At 39.9% G+C, this 20,952-nt stretch overlaps 1 protein-coding gene across 1 annotated transcript in view; it reads left to right on the top strand.

Annotated features, from left to right (window-relative positions):
- Window positions 1–20,952, top strand: part of LOC135217916 (uncharacterized) — a gene marked incomplete in the record, with an annotated part of 536,838 nt that overhangs the window by 434,816 nt on the left and 81,070 nt on the right. Inside the window, 5 exon segments of the mRNA XM_064254001.1 lie at window positions 2,386–2,567; window positions 3,378–3,497; window positions 5,511–5,713; window positions 20,337–20,477; window positions 20,665–20,789. Coding sequence (XP_064110071.1) covers window positions 2,386–2,567; window positions 3,378–3,497; window positions 5,511–5,713; window positions 20,337–20,477; window positions 20,665–20,789 — 771 coding nt within the window.

Below are 20,952 nucleotides of genomic sequence, written 5' to 3' on the forward strand. Positions count from 1 at the left end.
TATTAATGCATATTAATGAAGTTAGCTGTGCTGGATATCCAGATTTTTGTGATGCCATGATAGAAACATGTCTTACTCATTATAAGCAACCCAATGATATTTATCTTTTTCTCTACCACTATCAACGCAGCTAGCATGGCTAGATATCCAGATTATTTTGATAAGACAGAAACATGCCTACTCCTTGTATGTATCCTAATAACGTTTTCTTGTTTCTCAACGGCTAATATTAAAGAAGTTAGCATGGCTGGATATTCAGATCAAAACTGAACTTGGCTAAAGACCATCCCCTATAAAACCTACATATATGGTCCAACTTTTCTTCGGTTTGGTTCTGCAGTTTTGCTGTCTGTAGAGAACATATATACACACACATACATAGATAGTCCGATAGTCCAGCTTTATATATAAGATATAAAAAAGTCTCACATGTACTGAACTTTCTACATAGGAACATGATGTAAAGGTTTGCACGATAAAGGTCGCTTAGAGAAGGGAAGGGACAAGCCATTGAACTGTCACTCAATATTTTAGAGACTGAACATATATTAAGATGATCAACACCCGAGCCCCAAAGCTTGAACCAGTAGGAACCAAGCAATAGCTGCTGATTATTTAGCAGGTAGGCCCACAGGCCCTCCAAACTCCCATCCTCAGCTCTTGTACAAGAAACAGTGAGGACTTGTTGCCACTGAAATCTATCAAGCAGTAGGACCTGAAAACAGCTTCACACTGTCTCACTTATTTTTTCTGGATCATGCATGTTACCTCCTTGGATAATATAGGCATTAAAAAATCACACATTACTACTTATCCAAGAGTTATGCTTACAGTGAACATCATGCATCAGAGCATATGATAAAATGGTTCATATTATGCAATTTTACTGAAGGTTTCAAAACTTCATCAGGTATATAAGTTGATTGTGAGCAGCAGAGGCAAGAGATAAGCCTTTGTGCTATCGCTCACTGTCCTAGATACCGAGCAAATATAATGTGATCAAGAGTCCAAGACCTCTCTCCCTCCAAGCTAGGACCAGGAGGAACCAGGCAGTGGCTGCAGATGTCTTGGCAAGTAGACTTATAGAACCCCCTTAAAACCCCCATCCTTAGCTCACAGACATGGCTTGAACTTGGGATCACTATACTGTGAAGTCCAAGCAAAATCACTGACCTTCCATGTCCCTAAATAAAACAAAACAGTTGTCTTTACCAGTCAGTGCCCTGTAGCGTGGTAGTGCCGTCAGTGGACCTCATGCTGTGCACTGTAGGCATTACTTAGTCTATTGCAACATGCCTTTGGCCCCTAGCTGCAACCACTTTCGTTCCCTTTACTGCACCTCCATTCATATTCTCTTTCTTCATCTTACTTTCCACTCTCTCCTAACATTTGATTTATAGTGCAACTGCGAGGTTTTCCTCCTGTTACACCTTTCAAACCTTTTATGTACTGTCAGTTTCCATTTCAGCGCTGAATGACATCATAGGTCCCAGTGCTTGGCCTTTGGCCTAAATTTTATATTCAACTCAATTCAACTTTACCAGTCAGTGTTTATGTTTTCAAGACAGAAGCTAGTGCAATAAATTCATCATTCTTTATTATTGAAAATAACACCAAAGAAATTTTTAATATGTAAGTGCTGTAGAAGTCCTTCAAAGCAATGGTCTTAAAAAATTCTCATGTATACCTAGTCATGTTTCCATTCCATAAATTATATGATATTAGTGTCAATCTTGAAAAACATTGGATTCTTCCCGTGTACATAAATGGAAGGAAAATGAAGGCGTTGATAAGATAGCCAAAGTGGTATCTATTATGGCTAGAATACAAATAACTATTCCAGTCAGTGACCACAAAACATCCCTAAAACTTGTCATTTATAAATGACAGACATATGTAGCAATGCATAAATACATACTGATCAAACCCATCATTGGATTATAACAGTCTTTGAAACAAAAAAGCATAATTTTGTAGTAACTTTTCCTGTCTTTGAATTGGTCACTTTTTTTAACTGATGGAAATGTAAAGAATAACCCACATGCCAATCCTTGTAAGCAGATATTGCGAGTCAATAGGTGGACACCTTTTGTGTGAATGTCCTGACTTCAGTCAACAGCAAATAGTATGTAGTTTTGGAAAGAATCCAGTTATGCAAATGCTAGACTTTTCAGCATTTTTTACTTTTCCAATTATTGTATCACATTTCTAAAAAAAACTGCAATTTATCAAATTAAAATGTAAGGAATAATAGTAATGAATGTAAATCCTTTGGACCAGCTAGGCGTCAAATGTTTCAAATTGTTAGTCTGATTAAACTGCTCTACCTAATAATAATAAACTTGGAATTTATATATAATAATATAATGAATTGTTGTTTTTCAGCTTCCATACAATATCTGATCAGTTGTTCATCAGCCAGAGTCGCAGTTCCCCATCCATAGTAACAGAGAGGAGAGATAGAGAAAAAGATAAGGATAAGGAGAAAGAACCTTTAAGCCAAGGAGACTTGAATGAGAGGTTTAAAGTGCTTTTGCAGAGAGCCGTTGATTTTGTGTTTCTTTCTGGTAAGATAATCACAATTTTCATCAGTTTCACAAGTTCAAATTTTGTGTCTATTCTGCCAGCAAGAATTTTTGCAGTGAACAGAACACAAGGAAAAAGAACCTGTTCCTTTAACCCCTTCCCTGATTATCCCAAGTATTCTTGTGATTAACTACCAAGTATTCTTTATACAATCATGAGAATACTACTCATTTATACTCATAAAATATTCATACTGTATGTACTTGTTTCTATCTTCCCGATTTAACTCGTTCTTTGATGAATTACCATTTTCTATATTTCCTTTCCCTATAGGAAGTGTTTAGTATGTATTTTTGTCAATAGATGGCAGTGACCATTGTTTACATTGTGAACTTCCAGTGCCAGATGCTGCGCCGGTGAAATTCTCCAAGTTCATAACTTTCAAAGCATGGAAAAAATGCCAAATTTTGAATGTTGCATTAATCTAAATTTTCTTTTCTTTTTACCTTTCTAGCATCCAAAGTAATTCTTTATAATACAGCATGATTTAAAAAATGCAGTGAAAATAGTATATTCTATGACTCCCAAGTTAACTCAGGAATTTAGATATTTAAAAAGAATTATGCACCACATATGTATTAAAAACCAACTTATGAATGATTCAAGGTATGAACATCCATCTGGAAAGTAACTCATTCTTAAGTAGGGTATTGGCTGTACGTAATGGAAATATTTGTGTGTTAAGAAGATTTGTGGTAAAAATTTTAATTTTGCCATTAGGCCAGAACAAATATATTAAGTTTTAAATTTCCTTCCTATATTCATAGATTATAAGAATTTTCTACCCACAGCCTGGTCATCTGTTGAAGCTGTTGCCTGTGTAATGCCATCAGGAAATGCTGTGGATGCTTTCAGTTTGTTCTTATTGGAAATGCTTCTGTGTGCCACTGCTACCATTACGCAACGTAAAGGTTAGGATTATTTTTATGAAATTTAGTTTTTAAAATATGAATTGTAAGGAAATTTGCAGATATTTGAGAAGTCTAATTTAGCTCTAAAGTCTCATTCTTTTAGATTTACAGTAGATTTAATATTCCTTAACTATTCAATGTTATGTATACAGTACTCTGCACAGTAGGGTTTTGTTTGTGAAATGAAACTGCAAAATCATTTTTATGATAGCCAAGGCATTGTATCTATAAGAAAACTGAATGTTATCATGAGTAATAGTCTTTAAAAACTTCATAAATTACAGCACATTCTTTTATAGTGCACTATTATGTGAAAGTTTTTCAGTTTTGTCTTCAGAGGAGATTGCATGAAGGCCTGGAATTGTAATACGTACAGTACAATATGGCTTTGTCCTTCTGTGTTAGTCTTTGTTTTGTGTACAGAATTTGATGAAGTTAACCATTTTGTTACTGTATTAACTCTCTGTTAAATTTTCAAAGTTATTCACTTACCAACTTGATAGAAGGTCATGCAGTTGTGACATGTCTTCTTGAAACAGCTTTATGGAGATTTTTTTTTTTTTTTTTACTTTTAATTGTATTATTTACCAAAGCGTGTATCTTTCTATGTCGTGTTGCTGTTTTAGTCATTAATGAGTTGCAGGAGACTTCAATAATGAGAGTAGTGATATTAAGGGTGCTGGTCAGCTAATGCCATTTTTTAAGGACAGGACTTTGACATTCATACCACTTAATAAAGTGACTTGGAACATCTCCAAACCACATATGATTTTCACCTCTGACCTTTGGTTTTGTGACGCCAGTATGATTTATCCTGAAAATAACCATTTTGCAAATTCTATCTCCTCCCTGATACTTAATATTAAGACCTGGGATTACTACCATATATAGACATGATGTAGACCTCCAATCAAATGTAGAGTTTTTTTTCTAAAAGTAATTTTTTGATAGCTATGAATTTTTCACTGGTAAAAAAATAAACCCTATAAATCAGGGAAAAAATTAAAAAAAAAATGAAAAAAATTGGAAAAAAGGGCTAGATTTGATTTTTCTATAATGTCTTTCTAAGTTATATCCCAAATTTCAATTATATCCCAAATTTCAATGCTATAGCTTTAAAACTAAGGGAGAAGATAGTATTTGAAGGTCAATAAGTATAGTTTTGAGATAACGGGCTTTCAAAGTTTTTCTTTGTATTTTCACAAAGACTATGTCAATAAATCAGGATTATTATGAATTTCATATTCCTTTTTGAGAATTAATAAACCAAAACTATGTTTTTTATTATAATTTAATAAAAAATGAAGATCCCTTTGCTCAAAGATCGTAGCCTGGAGCACTGCGTCAGGCAAGATGGGGCACTCCTCATTACACAACACTCTCTCTCCTTCACTAACTCCGCTAATATCACTGATGTTATGATCTTCTAAACTCTTATTAGAGTAAATTTTCTTTTTCTGTATGTTAGCGAGATGTTTTCCTTGTCTATTCCTCTGTGGCATGATGAAAACCTTGCCAAAACAAAGAAAAACAGACATAAAAGCAAGCGAATGTCAGAGGTGAAACTCGAACGTGTGCTCTCTTTCATCTTTTTGCTCGCATTGAAGGGTGCTAAGCTCGGTCTTCCCGTCTTGTGAATCTTGAAATCTATACAGTTGCCATTGCTCTCAATTTGTTTGATAATAATTTCAAAATTTACGATAACTGAAGAAATACTGTATTTTCTTGTATGCATCAATGTTTTTGGCTTATTGAGTTACTTTTACTAATTACCCTGTAACTGTGAAAGAAAGAAGAATTTTGACGAAATATTTCGTTTACGCATTCTCCATTGCCATATGAAGCTCCATTAATTTTTTCATGATTTTGCATTTTTTGCCCTATATTGGCCAGCCAGCGCCCTTAAAGGATATATTCTTGCAGTCAAAGGGAAATCAACTGTGTGATTATATTTGGTATATGGATATGCAGGTTTTTCATAGAATATTCTAAGTTTTTCTTCTTCTTATGAAGGTACTGGCAGCTGTGATCGTTGCGGATGGGAACGAATGGTGTGGGGATCACAGGATGTTTTGCGTCTTCATTTAACTCATTTATTAGCCTTGGTAACATCGCCAAGAACTCATACATATACACGGATTCGAGCAGCACAGTTACTGGCCACTCACACACAAGCCAAAGGAATTCTTCTGTATGCCACAAAGTCAAATCCCCAGGTAGGATTTTCTTGAAAAAGTTGCTGTGTGTTTAAATGGTTGATCATTTCTATAAGAGTTCACCTACATCTGATCTTTTCTCTGGTTAGTCTTTGAGTGAAATTGGGTAGCATAAACTAGTGTCCAAATAGTAAAGATTACAAATATAGCAGGTAAGAATGTTTTGCACTCAAGTTTTAAAGCTCTCAGAAATTATTTCATGATTGTTGCTTCCCCTTTCAGTATTTATTGGAAATGTTTCATTTCTATCACTGAAAAGGAAATGAAATTATACAAAGTGACAGGAATGTAATTTTAAGCTAAATTTTAAATTCATAAGTGACATGGTTTTAATTAAGGTTTTTATGCAGCAAATCAGTTCTTTTGGCCTGCTGCTGTTTGGACTTTATATAGTCATGGTGCTGCATAAATATTCAGGAAAAGTACTATCAAGAAATTCTGCAACAAGGTATTTTATCTTAATTAGAACCCCATTTTCACTTGTAAATCATTAAGTGGACTACCCTTTATGGCAAATTACTACAGATTATCAATCACAGTAGGCATTTTTAGCATTAATGTTGTTGTTATTAGTAACCTATCACAACCCTTTAGTTACATAGTAGTAACCACATTACAACCCCAGTTGGAAAAACAGATGACCACAAGCTGAAGGGCTTCCATAAGGAAAACAGCCCAGTACAGATAAAGAAATAAGAGAAAAAAGGAACAAAAATATATGAGAAGTAATGTACAAAAAGAAATAAAAAATTAGGAAATGACATTCATGTGAATGTGCTAAATAAAATTATTGCACCCAGTTTGAACTTTGAAGGTCCAGAGATTCAACTACTTGACCAGGAAGACCATTCTATTCTTTGGTCACAGTTGAACGATACCTAATGAAGCCTGAGGTTAGATCCTCTTAAAAGAGAGCAAGACGGCCAAGTTACCTGCAAATAGAGTAGTGTATGGTGGATGGCTTAATATGGGAAGATTTGAATCCAAAAAATTATTAGTATAATGAAAAATGTTATGAAGCATGCATAATGATATGAGGAAACTGTGGTGCCTGAGTTAAATACTGAGCTGAAATAGGAAATTTATTAGAACTCCAAAGTTTTATCTAACAGCAAAGATGCAAATTGGCCACTAAAGACCAAACTGGGAACAATTTATGATGAGAGAATAACAGAAACATTTTCTCAAGATAGACAGGTCTGCAAGTATCTTTATCTGTTCAATATAGGACCAGTATTTCGTGCAACTGAACAAGAAATATTATTTGATTCTTAATTTCCCCTCACATAGAATTGTAAAAGACTTGCCTATAAGGAAACCTTATCAGTGAGATCAGATTTTTTGTGGTTGGGGGTTGAGGGTGAAGATTCGACTTTGTTTCTCATATTTTGCATCATGCACTGAGTTTAACTAAATCTCTTATGAGACTAAGCAGCTCCAGGTCTACCATCAGGAGCTGAGACTGACATAAAGAGAAGTATCATTTGCATTAACAAACAGCAGTTTTCTTGGCCAAACCACACATCATTAGTACATTGAAATCATAGTAAGCCTAGGGACTCCAGAAGTTAATTCTTTTATTCACTATAATGCCTATATAAGTCTATTAGTAAAAATTCTATAATAATACTGAGAAATGCTTTACCAACGCCCATCTGTCACCACCTGGTCAAAAGCAGCAGAGCCGTCATGAGTATCTTTTACCAGAATGTAAGGATTTTTATACATCACCGAAGATTCAAAGAAGTGTATCAAATCACCCAAGCCCCTATAGAAGCTGAACTATTGACCAGAGAACAGGTGATTATTTTTAGCATAGGCATTTAGACACTTTCCTAGTACACGTTCAGAAAATCTACTTCTGGAGTTACAGAAATTTGGCAGTAATTGCGAGGACATGAGCTATCACTTCCACATTCAGATAATGTAACATTATCAGTTCTCCAGCATGTTTGAAAAAAAGCCCCATCTAACTGGAAGGATGCTGCCCTAGGTACCAACCATTTTACCTGTTCCACTTTGAAAGAAGTGATGGATATTTACAGCACAAGCATTTGGACATTTTTCCAATAGACATTCAAAATACTTTAGTGCTTGGGTTACATAAATTTAGGAGTTAGCTGTTAAGGCATGAACTACCACTTCCACAATTAGCTAAAGGTGTAACATTACTTATTTTTCAACATGTTCGAGAAGAACCCTTTTATCTGGAAAGGACTGCCATTGATTCTTCCCAGCTTAGGTGTTCCTCTCTGGAAGTTTTGTTTTTATACATTCAACTTCCCTGCCAGATATATACTTAGCTATAGACTCCGTTGTCCCCGACAGAATTTCAAATTTCGCGGCACACGCTACCGGTAGGTCAGGTGATCTACCGCCCTGCCCTGGGTGGCAGGACTAGGAACCATTCCCGTTTTCTATTCAGAATTCTTCTGTCGTCCGGACCGTCAACATTGTTGTTGGTTCCTCTCGATTGGTTTTTCTTTTTTCACCGGCAATTGATCTTTTTGACTGACTTTTGGTGACGTATCTGGATTGTTGGATTGGCATACGCTTTTGTGGACTGTTTTGTGGACTTGATTTTGGATTTTTCTTTAAAAATGTCTGACACGGGAATGGTTGTGAGACGTGTGAATGTAGGCTGTAAGGTGAGGTTGCCGAAAGCTTCGGTAGACCCTCACACTGTATGCAAGGGTTGCAGGGAGTATGAATGTTCTTTCACTAATACTTGCAAGGAATGTGAGAATTTGAGTGAGAATGAATGGAAGAATCTAACTAATTATTTGAAAAAGTTAGAAAGAGAAAGAGTGAGGAAGGCTTCTTCTAGAAGTTTAAGTAGTTCGAGATCTAATGAACTAATTCCTAGCTTGGGATCTTCCCCAAGGGTAAGTATTGCTACTTCTCCTTCCATTTCAGCCCCTTCTCCTTTTGCAGAACCTGTAGATTCAGCGAAAGAACTTGCGGATCTAAAAGCGGCCTTCAAGTTAATGGAAAACAAAATGGCTGCCCTGCAAGGTAAGGCTAGTGATTTTTCAGTGGACAGTGATATGAGTGTCCCCAGTGTAGTGGAGGGGGCATCTGGTCGGCTCCGCAACGCTCCTAGGTCTAGACCTCTTCCAAGCTCACATGCCCAGAGGAGAAGGAATGTCGAAAACCGAAAGGAGGTTGTGGAGAATCCCCACCGACCAGGTGTCCCTTCGGCGGTTTCTGTGACACCCCAGACTGCCAGGGATCGCTATTGTAAAAGCGTCCTGCGTGAGTGTTTTTCTTCGTCGGGATCATCGTCTCCGAGACGTGATTGGAGGGATTCAGATCGCTCGCGACCACTGAAGAGAGCTGGAAGGCTCCGACGATTGACTCGAACCCGGAAAACTTCCCTGAGGAGTCTCCTTCGGGAGTTAAGAAGGCAAGAAGAGCCATTCTGTCAACCAGAGTTAGAAGGAGTCAGGAGGTGGAGGCTATGGACTCCTCCCCTCCTCCTTCCCCTCCTCCCGAAGAGGATAAAGAGGAGGTTACTAAGAGGTTTATGATTGCTATGCAGGAGCAGATTTCGTCTTTTGTAGGAGTGCTTTCAAAGGAGCCTCCTAGAAGGCAAGACTCTTCCCTTCCTATCAAAAGGTCTTCCAGACGTATGGAGGTATCTGCTGCCAGGATCGATGCTCCTACTCGAGGTGAGGCTTCTTGTAAGATCGTGGAGTCAACCTTACGGAGTGAGCCGATCAGGCGTCTGGCACCGGCCAGGAGTGAGGTAGTCACCCAAGAGGACAGGTAGCAGGACAGGAGTGAGGAGTCAGCCAGAGCAGGAGCCAATGGAGTGGAGTCGGACCCAGATGGCGGAGCCAGGAGGCAGGAGTGGAGGAGTCACCCAGCAGGAGGCCAGGATGGAGGAGGTCACCCAGGCAGAGGCAGGAGCAGGAGCAGACAGGAGTCAGGAGTCAGGAGTCAGGAGTCATGGAGTCAGGAGTCAGGAGTCAGGTAGTCAGGAGCCAGTCAGGAGTCAGGAGCAGGAGTCAGGAGCAGGAGCAGGAGCAGGAGTCGGAGACTCATTTCTGGAATTTATGACTCTTCTCCAAACAGAAGCTCCTCTCCTTCAGATCGTAGGAGGTCTTGGAAAGACTCTTCCTCCAAACGAGAGCTTTCTCCTTCGTCTGATCGAGGTTTGGACGATTTGTCTGATGACGAGCTTCCTGCAAATGAGGGACTCTCAAATTATAAGATCTTAGCCTCCTTGTTACTACAAGAGTTTGGAGACTCTCTTAGTCCGGCGGCTCCTCCTTCTCCTCGTTCTCTCTTTTCGAGCTCGGCTACGGTGAAATCTTCAGCCTTTCTGAAAACGAAACCTGCAATTTCCATGAAGAAGGCCCTCCAATCTTTAGATTCTTGGATGGGCAATAAGAAAGAGTTGGGAAAGACTGTATTCTGCATGCCTCCTTCCAAACTCCATGGAAAGAGAGGTATTTGGTATGGGACAGGAGAGACTATGGGTCTTTCTCTTCCTGCTTCGGCAGATGCGGACTTTGCCAATTTAGTGGATGCCTCCAGACGTCACTCTTTAGGATCGGTCAGATCTACGTGGAGCATTTCGGAGTTGAACCACTTTCTAAAGGGACTTTTTGTCACTTTAGAGGTGTTCAATTTTCTGGATTGGTCACTCGGAGTTCTGGCTAATAAATCTAAAGACCCTGAGTTTCTTAAGAACCCAGAGATTCTCCATAGCGTCCTGTCTTGCATGGACAAGGCAGTACAAGACGGTTCGGGAGAAGTTGCTTCCCTATTTGGTGCTGGTCTTCTGAAGAAGAGATCAGTCTATGGATCCCTGTTATCAAAAGGGGTTTCTCCGAGCCAGAGGACAGCGTTATTGTTCGCCCCTCTGTCAGATCATCTGTTTCCTTCTCAGTTAGTGAAGGATATATCTCGCTCGCTAACTGAGAAGGCGACACAAGACCTACTTGTACAAACGTCCAAGAAGGGCCATCCTGTAGTGTCTATGAATAAAAAGGACTCTCGTCCTCCTCAGCAGCCCTTTCGTGGAGGTGCAGCGGCTCGTCCCCCTGCCAGAAAGAAGAGCTCTGACAAGAGAGGAAGGTCTTCCTTCAGACCTTTCAAGAAGACAAAATGACTTGTTGTTCCTTCAAGCACCAATGGGCGCCAGACTCCTGAACTTTGCAGGAGTCTGGGCAAAAAGGGGAGCCGACCCTTGGTCAGTTTCAGTCCTAAAGAAAGGATACGTAATCCCCTTCGAGGACAGTCCTCCCCTAACATCTACGCCTCGGGAACTGTCAGCGAGGTACAGAGACCCTGTAATGAGAAAGACTCTCCTTCAAATGGTGGAACAAATGTGGGAAAAGGAGGCCATCGAACTTGTGCAGGATCCACACTCCCCGGGATTTTACAATCGCCTTTTTCTAGTACCAAAGGCATCGGGGGGGTGGAGACCAGTACTGGACGTAAGCGCTCTGAATCGCTTTGTTCAGAAAAAGAAGTTCCGTATGGAAACGTCCGCCTCAGTAATGTCAGCTCTTCGTCCAGGAGATTGGATGGTCTCTCTGGACTTGCAAGATGCATATTTCCACGTTCCCATTCACCATTTGTCAAAGAAATATCTTCGATTTATGATAGGAGACAAGATTTTTCAATTCAGGGCTCTGTGTTTCGGCCTGTCTACAGCTCCACAGGTCTTCACCAACCTGATGGCGAATGTGGCAAGATGGCTTCACCTAGAGGGAATAAACATCTCCCTCTACAGACGACGACTGGCTGATCAGGGCCAAGTCGGAGATTCGGTGCTTGGAGGACTTATCAATAACAAGAAAGATGATAGAATCGCTGGGATTACTCGTGAACCTCGAGAAGTCGCAGCTGATCCCCAGCCAGAGCTTGGTCTATCTGGGGATTCAGATGGATTCTCGGGGTTTTCGGGTATTTCCTTCGCGAGAGAGAATTACTCGAGGTTTGTCGAGAATCTCGAACTTCTTAGAGAGAGAGAGCAGTTCAGCGAGGGATTATCTGAGCCTTTTAGGGACTCTGTCCTCGCTAGAAAATTTCTTCTCTCTAGGGAGGCTTCACCTTCGCCCTCTTCAGTTTTTCCTGAAAGGGGTGTGGAGTTGGAAGACGGGACAACTCTCAGACACCTTCCCAATTCCACAAGAGATAAAAGATCACTTGAAGTGGTGGATCCTTCCTCTTCAGAAGAACGAAGGCGTGTCGCTTGCCCTGCAGAACCTAGACCAAGTGTTATTTTCCGACGCTTCGGAGTCGGGATGGGGAGCGACGCTAGGAGCAAGGGAGGTGTCAGGCACCTGGACAAAGGAACAAATGTCCTGGCACATCAATTGCAAGGAACTAGTGGCCATACACCTAGCCTTAAGGTTCTTCGAGGAGATAGTCAGAGGCGGGGTGATACAGATAAACTCGGACAACACCACGGCTCTGGCTTACATACGCAAGCAAGGAGGGATGCACTCTTTCTCCCTCTATTAGTTAACAAAAGACCTGTTAACCTGGACAGAGGAAAGAGGCATAACTCTCCTCACAAGATTTGTGCAAGGGATAAAGAATGTGAGAGCGGACAGACTAAGCAGGAGGAATCAGGTCCTTCCCACAGAGTGGACTCTACACGCAGAAGTGTGTCGAAGTCTTTGGTCCCTGTGGGGGAGACCTCACATAGACCTGTTTGCGACGTTCCTCTCCAAAAGAGTAGAGATCTTTTGCTCTCTAGTGGAAGATCCGAGAGCCTTTGCAATAGACGCGTTTCTCCTGGATTGGTCGGGTTTAGACGCCTACGCCTTTCCCCCGTTCAAGATCCTGGGGGAAGTGCTCAGGAAGTTCGTAGCTTCAAAGAGCACGAAGTTGACACTAATAGCCCCATTTTGGCCAGCCCAAGAATGGTTCACGGAGGTACTGGAGTGGATAGTGGACTTCCCCAGATCTCTTCCAAGCAGACCAGATCTACTCAGACAACCCCACTTCGAGAGGTTTCATCACAACCTCCCCGGTCTCGCTCTGACTGCCTTTCGACTATCGAAAGACTTGTCAGAGCGAGGGGCTTTTCTCGCAAGGCTGCAGGCGCTATCGCTCGAGCCCGCAGATCTTCGACGAGAAGAGTATACCAATCGAAGTGGGAAGTCTTTAGGAAGTGGTGTAAGAGTCAGAAGCTGTCCTCCTCCAGTACCTCTATAGTTAACATTGCCGATTTCCTCCTCTTTCTGAGAGAGGAATCGCACCTATCTGTGTCAACAATCAAGGGATACAGAAGCATGCTGTCTTCAGTATTCAGGAATCAAGGGCTTGAAATTGCAGATAACAAAGATCTACATAATTTGATTAGATCCTTTGAAACTTCAAAATCAGCAACTCCTAGAACACCTAGTTGGAATCTGGACGTGGTCCTGAAATTCCTTTCCTCGGATAAATTCGAGCCTCTACATCTGGCTTCCTTCCGCGACGTCACTAGGAAATGCTTATTCCTGTTGTCTCTCGCTACAGCCAAGAGGACGAGCAATTGCACGCTCTGGACTCCACAGTGGGATTCAAGGAAGATGCTGCTATCTGCTCGTTCCAGACATTGTTTCTGGCGAAGAACGAGAACCCATCAAAACCTTGGCCCAGAAGCTTTGAGGTAAAAGGTCTATCTAGCCTCGTAGGCAGAGAGACAGAGAGGTCTCTCTGTCCAGTGAGAGCTCTTAAATTTTATTTAGAGAGAAAGAAACAGATGGGAGGTTGTCAACAAGGTCTTTGGTGTGCTGTGAAGAACCCCAAAAGACTCATGTCCAAAAACGCCTTGGCCTTCTTTGTGAGAAGCGTAATTACTGACGCACACAAGAACTGCTCGGAGGAATCCTTCGGTCTTCTAAAGGTTAAGACCCATGAGATGAGGGCAGTAGCAACGTCCCTGGCATTCCAAAAGAATATGTCTCTTAGAAATATCATTGAGACTACTTATTGGAGGTGCAATTCAGTGTTTGCGTCTCATTACCTGAAGGATGTGAAAGTGACTTATGAGAAGTGCTTCTCTCTAGGTCCATTTGTATCAGCAGATACAGTTCTGGGTCTTGGAGCAAAGACTGATCCTTAAAATATTTTAATTTTATCGTACATAAACCCTCTTGTCAGATATGTGCTTGGTTTTCTATTAGCAAGCTCACGGATGTCGCACGGGCGCATAGTGTCATTGCTGGTAGGGGATCAAGGGTATGTATGGCTAGTAGGGGGGTACAAAAATTTTTTTTTTTTGTATATTTTGTATAAATGAACGTGTACAGGTAGTGACCGACTTACGACCGCAATTGGTTCTGCAAAACAAGTCGTAACTCGATTTGGACGCATGTCGAGTCTGCTAAATTACCGTAGAGTTTATCGTACATATACATATTGTGTAATGATATTGACATCATCTGAAAGTCATATTTTATCAAAATTTTCTTAGATTATTACTTATATTATCATATTTAAGTCATAATTCATTATTATTTAACATTCATTATCATTAAAACCATTGTATTACCATTCTTAGTGCATATTCTTACTGTCATATATGTATTACGATAGTACTTTACGATACCCTTTCACAAGTTCATATACGTATGTAAAAATTCAACCCCTTCTTTAGCTAGTTTATTTTGCTGTCTTTTTCTTTAGAATGTGTATTATATTTCCTAGTTATGATTTCTTTACATTTTTGTAGCATGTGTAACATCTCACACATATGTATAAAAATATAAAAATAATCATAACTAGGAAATACAAAGAAGTCTAAAGAAAACAAAGATAGCAAAATAAATTAACTAAAGAAAAGGTTGAACCTACAAACGTAGCAATATGAAACAGTGTGATGTGTGGAGAACGGGTACGTCTGACGACTTTGACAAACGTTAACAGTAAGGCGTAGTAATGACGTGTACATTACTACGCCTTACTGTTAACGTTTGTCAAAGTCGTCAGACGAACCCATTCTCCACACATCACACTGTTTCATATTGCTACGTTTGTAGGTTCAACCTTTTCTTTAGTTTCATTGTACGTATTCCTAGTTATGATTATTTTTATACCATTTATATCGTCTCTCTACACGACATTACTACTCCTTGCTGTTACATTCGCCAAACGTTTGTCCAAACTGTTTCTCCTCGCATCATACTGTTTCATAATGCTTCGGTTGTCACGTTCATATAAAAATTCATCCTTTTTTTTTTTTTTAGTTAATTTACTTATTGTATTTCCTAGTTATGATTTTTTGGAATTTTTTTATACCATTTGTAACGTCTCTCTACGTACTGTTACATTCTGCAAACGTTTGTCCAAACTGTTTCTCCTCGCATCATACTGTTTCATAATGCTTCGGTTGTCACGTTCATATAAAAAATTCATCCTTTTGAGTTAATTTACTTATTGTATTTCCTAGTTATGATTTCTTGGAATTTTTTATACCATTTGTAACGTCTCTCTACGTACTGTTACATTCGGCAAACGTTTGTCCAAACTGTTTCTCCATGCATCATACTGTTTCATAATGAAAATTCGGGCAAATTAGGTGTTGCCCTCCCAAATAAACTTCACCTCGTACGCCTATGATTACGTGGAAAAAATTCTATCGAATCGAGGCTTTCACTGAAGAGAGAGAGAGGAAGGACGAGAGAGAGAGAGAGAGAGAGAGAGAGAGAGAGAGAGAGAGAGAGAGAGAGAGAGAGAGAGAGAGAAACTTTGTTTGTCATGCTCATATAAAAATTCATCCTTTTTTAGTTATGATTTCTTGGAATTTTTATACCATTTGTAACGTCTGTAACGTCTCTCTACGTACACGAAATTGCGTCTTATGTATTGTTACGTTTGTTAAGTTCATAGCAAACCCGTTTCTCTATGCATCATACTGTTTCCTGTTGTTACTTTTGTCAGGTTTAATTTAAACACTGGATGCTACGGTACAATTTGTTTAATGTTGAAAAATACAAAATACAGGTGCAAAAAATAGAAAACATTCAAAAATACAATTGAAAACTAGTATGTAGTACAGGAAAATATAATAAAATTAAAGACTTCTGGCATCGCTGGTGCTTGACTGGAGGTCGTTGACTTCATCAGCTGAAGCGACGGTCGGGGTGACGGGAGGAGTTGTTCGTTTCACAAACATGGTGAGTTTCGTCTGGATTGTTTGTTTCTTTTTCTCCTCGTAAATTTCACGATATGGACGAAACAAATCGTGTGCCATCCGTTCAATCTTTGCAAACCTTTCATAATTTGGGTCCATTTCTTCGAAATGTGCAAGGAGTTTATTTAGTTGAGCTAATCCTTCTGATAATCCCTTGGCGGTAAATTTCCTTTCTGGCAACTCTTCATCCTCCGCTTCTCTTCTTTCTTCCTCCGCCACTCGTTCTTCTTCCAATTCAATCAGCTCTTCATTTGTAAGTTCTTCGGAAGCGTGGTCTAGCAAATCCTCAATATCTTCTATTTCACAATCCAAGGAAAGCTCTTTTGACAGTTTCACTATTTTTCCCCGTATCACATCAAGTTCTTGTTCACTGTCAAATCCATCAAAATCATTCACATAACGTTTAACGCACTTCTTCCATATGCCATTCATACACTTCGCCGTCACAGTCTCCCAGACAGAAGACACATTCTTGATAGCATGCAGAATATTGTAGCGTTTCCAAAATTCTCGTAGGGATAGTTTTGGGTCGGCATCTAGAGCAGCTATGGCTTGCGCAAAGGTGATTCTTAAATAGTTTGCCTTAAATGTTGCAATCGAACCTTGGTCCATAGGTTGAAGAATTGGAGTGGTGTTTGGTGGCAACAAAACACTTTCACATCAGGATTCAGATCAGCTAAGTGAGGTGGATGTCCAGGCGCATTATCGAGCAGCAGTAAAATATTGAAAGGAATTCCCTTTCTCTAGGCAGTATTCATGCACTTGAGGAATGAAACAGTTGACAAACCAGTCTTCAAAAAGTGTCTGCGTCATCCATGCCTTACGGTTAGAGCGAAAGTAGACAGGCAAAGTGTACTTGCTTACATTCTTGAATGCTCGTGGGTTTTCTGAATGATAAATTAAAAAGGGTTTCAGCTTGAACCCCGCGACATTCCCACCAAGCAGTAGAGTCAGCCTATCCTTAAAAGCTTTAAATCCTGGCATGCTACTGGCTTCCTTATGGATGTAAGTGTGCGTTCTGGCATTCGTTTCCAGAACAAACCTGTTTCATCAACATTAAATATTTGTTCTGGAAGATATTCCTCATCCGTAATCATTTCATCGAGACTGTCGACAACTTGCTAGCTCCGTCCTCATCCGCACATCGCTGCTTCCTCCAGTCACTCGAACACTATGCAGCTGGAATCGTTTTTGAACCTCTTGAACCAGCCAACGCTTGCCAAAAATTCTTGCTTATACTCTACTCCAGCACGTTCCTTCAAAGTCTGAAACAGACTTCTAGCCTTCATCTGCACAGTAAAAAGGCTTAACGGTGTCCTTTTTTGGATTTGATCTTCCATCCAAACATGCAATAATTTTTCCATTTCATGGATGGGGCCAGTGCGTTGTTTCGTAATCACTGTCGATCGCATGGGTGCAGAACCTTTCACAGCATCACGAATCCTTTCCTTATCCTTAAGAATCGTGGACACAGTAGAATGAGATAATTTCATATCACGTGCGATCACATTCACTTTCTTCCCTTCGAACTGCTTAATCACTGTCATTTTTGTGTCCAAGTCAATGGCCTTCCTTTCCTTCTTGGCATGTTGAGGAGTAGATAAACACAGTTTCCTCTTGGCAGACATTTCAAAAATGATCAAAATTAACACAAAGTTATTGAAAAATGAACACAGCAGAGCGAGAGATGCGTTCAGTACGGAGCTACAGGCAACACTGAGTGAGCGCGGGACCCGAGAGATGCACGGATGCCGCAGGAAAAAGTATCGTACGTTCGTATGCACGTTCTGCCGAAAAGGGTGAAAATAATAGTCGTAAAGTCGATCAGACGTAAGTTGCATAGGTCGTAAGTCGGTCATTACCTGTAATTATGTTTCGAGTTTTTGGTTGTTTGTAAGGAGTTCGGGGATAACTCCTTGCAATCTTAGAACTAACATGGATGTTAGGATCAGGTGATCGGGATCGGTGTTGTGCTCCTTGAACAAGGTGTATTGTCATGTTAGTGGAATAGCACCCAATGACAAAGGCCTTTAGGCTCTGCCGAGTAAGTGGATAAGACCCCGTTGGCAGACCCACAAGAACTCTTAGCCATAGATCAATATCTCGCTGAGGCTCTTGAGGCTAAGCAGACTCCAAGGCAGTAGCCACGAAGTCTTCAGCCTAATAAGGTAGGAACCAAGGTTTATTAATACCTACAACATATGTTGTTTACCTGTCTATTTCAGTAGTTAGCTGTCTCTTACCCACCACCAATGGGTGCTAATCAGCTAAGTATATATCTGGCAGGGAAGTTGAATGTATAAAAATGATATTGTCATGTTACAATAAAGTTTTATACATACTTACCTGACAGATATATACTTAGCTATAGACTCCGTCGTCCCCGACAGAATTTCAAATTTCGCGGCACACGCTACCGGTAGGTCAGGTGATCTACCGCCCTGCCCTGGGTGGCAGGACTAGGAACCATTCCCGTTTTCTAATCAGAATTCTTCTCTTCCACCTGTCTCCTGCGGGGAGGCTGGGTGGGCCATTAATCGTATATATCTGTCAGGTAAGTATGTATAAAACTTTATTGTAACATGACAATATCATTTTATATTATTCCATAATAATACTGAGAAATGCTTTACCCATGCCCATCTCTCACCACCTGGTCAAAAGCAGCAGAGCCCAGTCATATGAATTTCTTTATCAGAATTAAAGGTTGTTTATACAACACTGAAGATTTAAAGAAGTGTATCAAATCACTCAAGCCCTTATGGATGCTAAACTATTGACCAGAGAACAGATGATTATTTTTAGCATAGGCATTTAGACACTTTCCTAACACACTTTCAGAAAATTTACTGCTGAAGTTAAAGAAATTTGGCAGTAATCACGAGGACATGAGCTATCCCTTCCATATTAGATAATGTAACATTACCAGTTCTCCAGCATGTTTGAAAAAAAAAAGCCCCATCTAACTGGAAGGCTGCTGCCCTAGGTTCCAAGCATTTTACCTGTTCCACTTTGATATCTGGCAGACAGTAAGTGTCAACTTCAAAGAACTGATGGATGGTTACAGCAGAAGGATTTTGACACTTTTCCAATAGACATTCAAAAACTTTAATGCTTGGGTTACATAAATTAAGACAGTAGCTGGTAAGGCATGAGCTACCACTTTCCCAATTAGTTAAAGGTGTAACTACCACTTTCACAATTAGCTAAATGTGTAAAATTACTAATTTTTCAACATGTTAGAAAAGAACCCTTTTAGCTGGAATGGACTGCCATGGATTCTTCCCAGTTTAGCTGTTCTTCTCTGGAAGTTTTGTGGAACTAGTTCATGAGCATTGGGATCTGTGAATGATCAGCCCTAGTCAAAACCCATGTTATAAATTTAGCTTTTCTCTTGCTGTAGGAAGGACTTTGAACTTTCTCAGTCCTTTTGATTTCTTTCAAGCCCCAGCCTGGTTCCTCGTAGGACGAGTGGGTTATGTGCTTGCCTACTGATTTGGTAGTCGCGAGTTTGAGCCTCTGCTTTGCCAATGTTGAATTAGAGGAATTTATTTCTGGTTATTAGAAATTCATTTGTTTATATAATGTAGTTCGGATTCCACAATAAGCTGTAGGTCCCATTGCTAGGTGACCAATTTGTTCTTAGCCATGTAAAAATATCTAATCCTTTGGGCCAGCCCTGGGAAAGCTGTTAACCAGCTCAGTGTTCTGGTTAAACTAAGATATACTTAACTCAAGCCCCAGCCCAGAAGGGAGGTAAGGGAATGAAGGGAGGGGAATAATGAGGTTGGAACTCGCCTTTTCAGCTTCTCACAAGTAAGAGATGCATGTCAAGCCAATGGACAATGTACAAGTGACAGGTGGTGGAACCATAGGTAGTTTATATCTTTAAGGAAGTGGGATATCATATGTTGTTGATGTTGAGACACTTCCTCAGTCCTTGCAGTGAGCCATATCATCAGTGGAGGGCATTGGTAGTTGCCCACTTTTGAATTATCCCAGCGAATGACAAGCTTCAAACATTCTTGCCCATCCTGCAATCTTGGGGTTCTGGAATGGGACATGCCTCTCATTCTCTACAGTTTCACTTGGTTGCCATTTGAGCCTGTGAGTGAGGCACTAGATAAAGGAACTCATTCAGAAGGAACTTTTTCTTTGAGTCTTACTTCTGGGTAAGCCCAGGATTCAGAGGCCAGGTTTTCTCGTTTTTGCTCCTCCCTTAGTCTGTGGTTGAAACTCAGATCGTGTCGATAATGCTTGTCTCTTGATATTGTCAGATATTACCTTTTATTATAGCAGAATTTTTGTTTTAAGAAATTTAGGATGACATGAGCTCTTAAACAAAATTACTGCACTGGCATATGGTAAAAAAAAACTTAGTGGCATATGGAGTGACAATTGAACTAAAGTATATAAATGGTTATTTGGTATTATTGATATTACTGTACTTAATTAATGCCCATTCATTTTAACTTTCAGTTAATGTACAAGGTTGGAATCTTCTTGCATGAGTTAAGATACAAAAATGAGAAAAAGCTGGAAGAGTCTGATATCAAAAGTTGTGAAACGGTTTTGGAGATATTAGAGGATTGTACTGTTCATGTTTTACCACCTCCAGAAGTAAGTCAAATCTTTTATGTCTTGATTTAATTGTTATGCTGTACAGTATAAGGTTCCTTAGTGATAAAACTTAAAATTGTAAGTTGCATACTGGAACTCATTATCAACGTGTGTTTTAAGGCTAATGTAAAATCTGTGTCTTCTGTTTTGATCCCATCACGCTTCAAATAATTACGTCTCTCTATAGCTATATCCACCACATGGTGCTATGAGGGAGTGGAGTGTTGTGATAGAAGAGAAGAAGCAGTGGCAGGATGAAGCTGCAAAAATTTCCAACCTTATTGTTGAGCGTTATACAAAAATGGATAAAAGGTAACTAGGTGATAAGTATTTCCTTATTTGAAATAGCAATAAACAGCCTGATGTATTAAGAAATGATATACAAGGTACTCTTATTTTTGGACATTGACATATCTAGCAATTATGAGCCTGAAACTGAATCACACTTAAGGTTTGAGGTATTGTCTAACATACT

The sequence above is a fragment of the Macrobrachium nipponense genome, chromosome 9 (genome assembly GCF_015104395.2).
Source record: "Macrobrachium nipponense isolate FS-2020 chromosome 9, ASM1510439v2, whole genome shotgun sequence".
NCBI lineage: Eukaryota > Metazoa > Arthropoda > Malacostraca > Decapoda > Palaemonidae > Macrobrachium > Macrobrachium nipponense.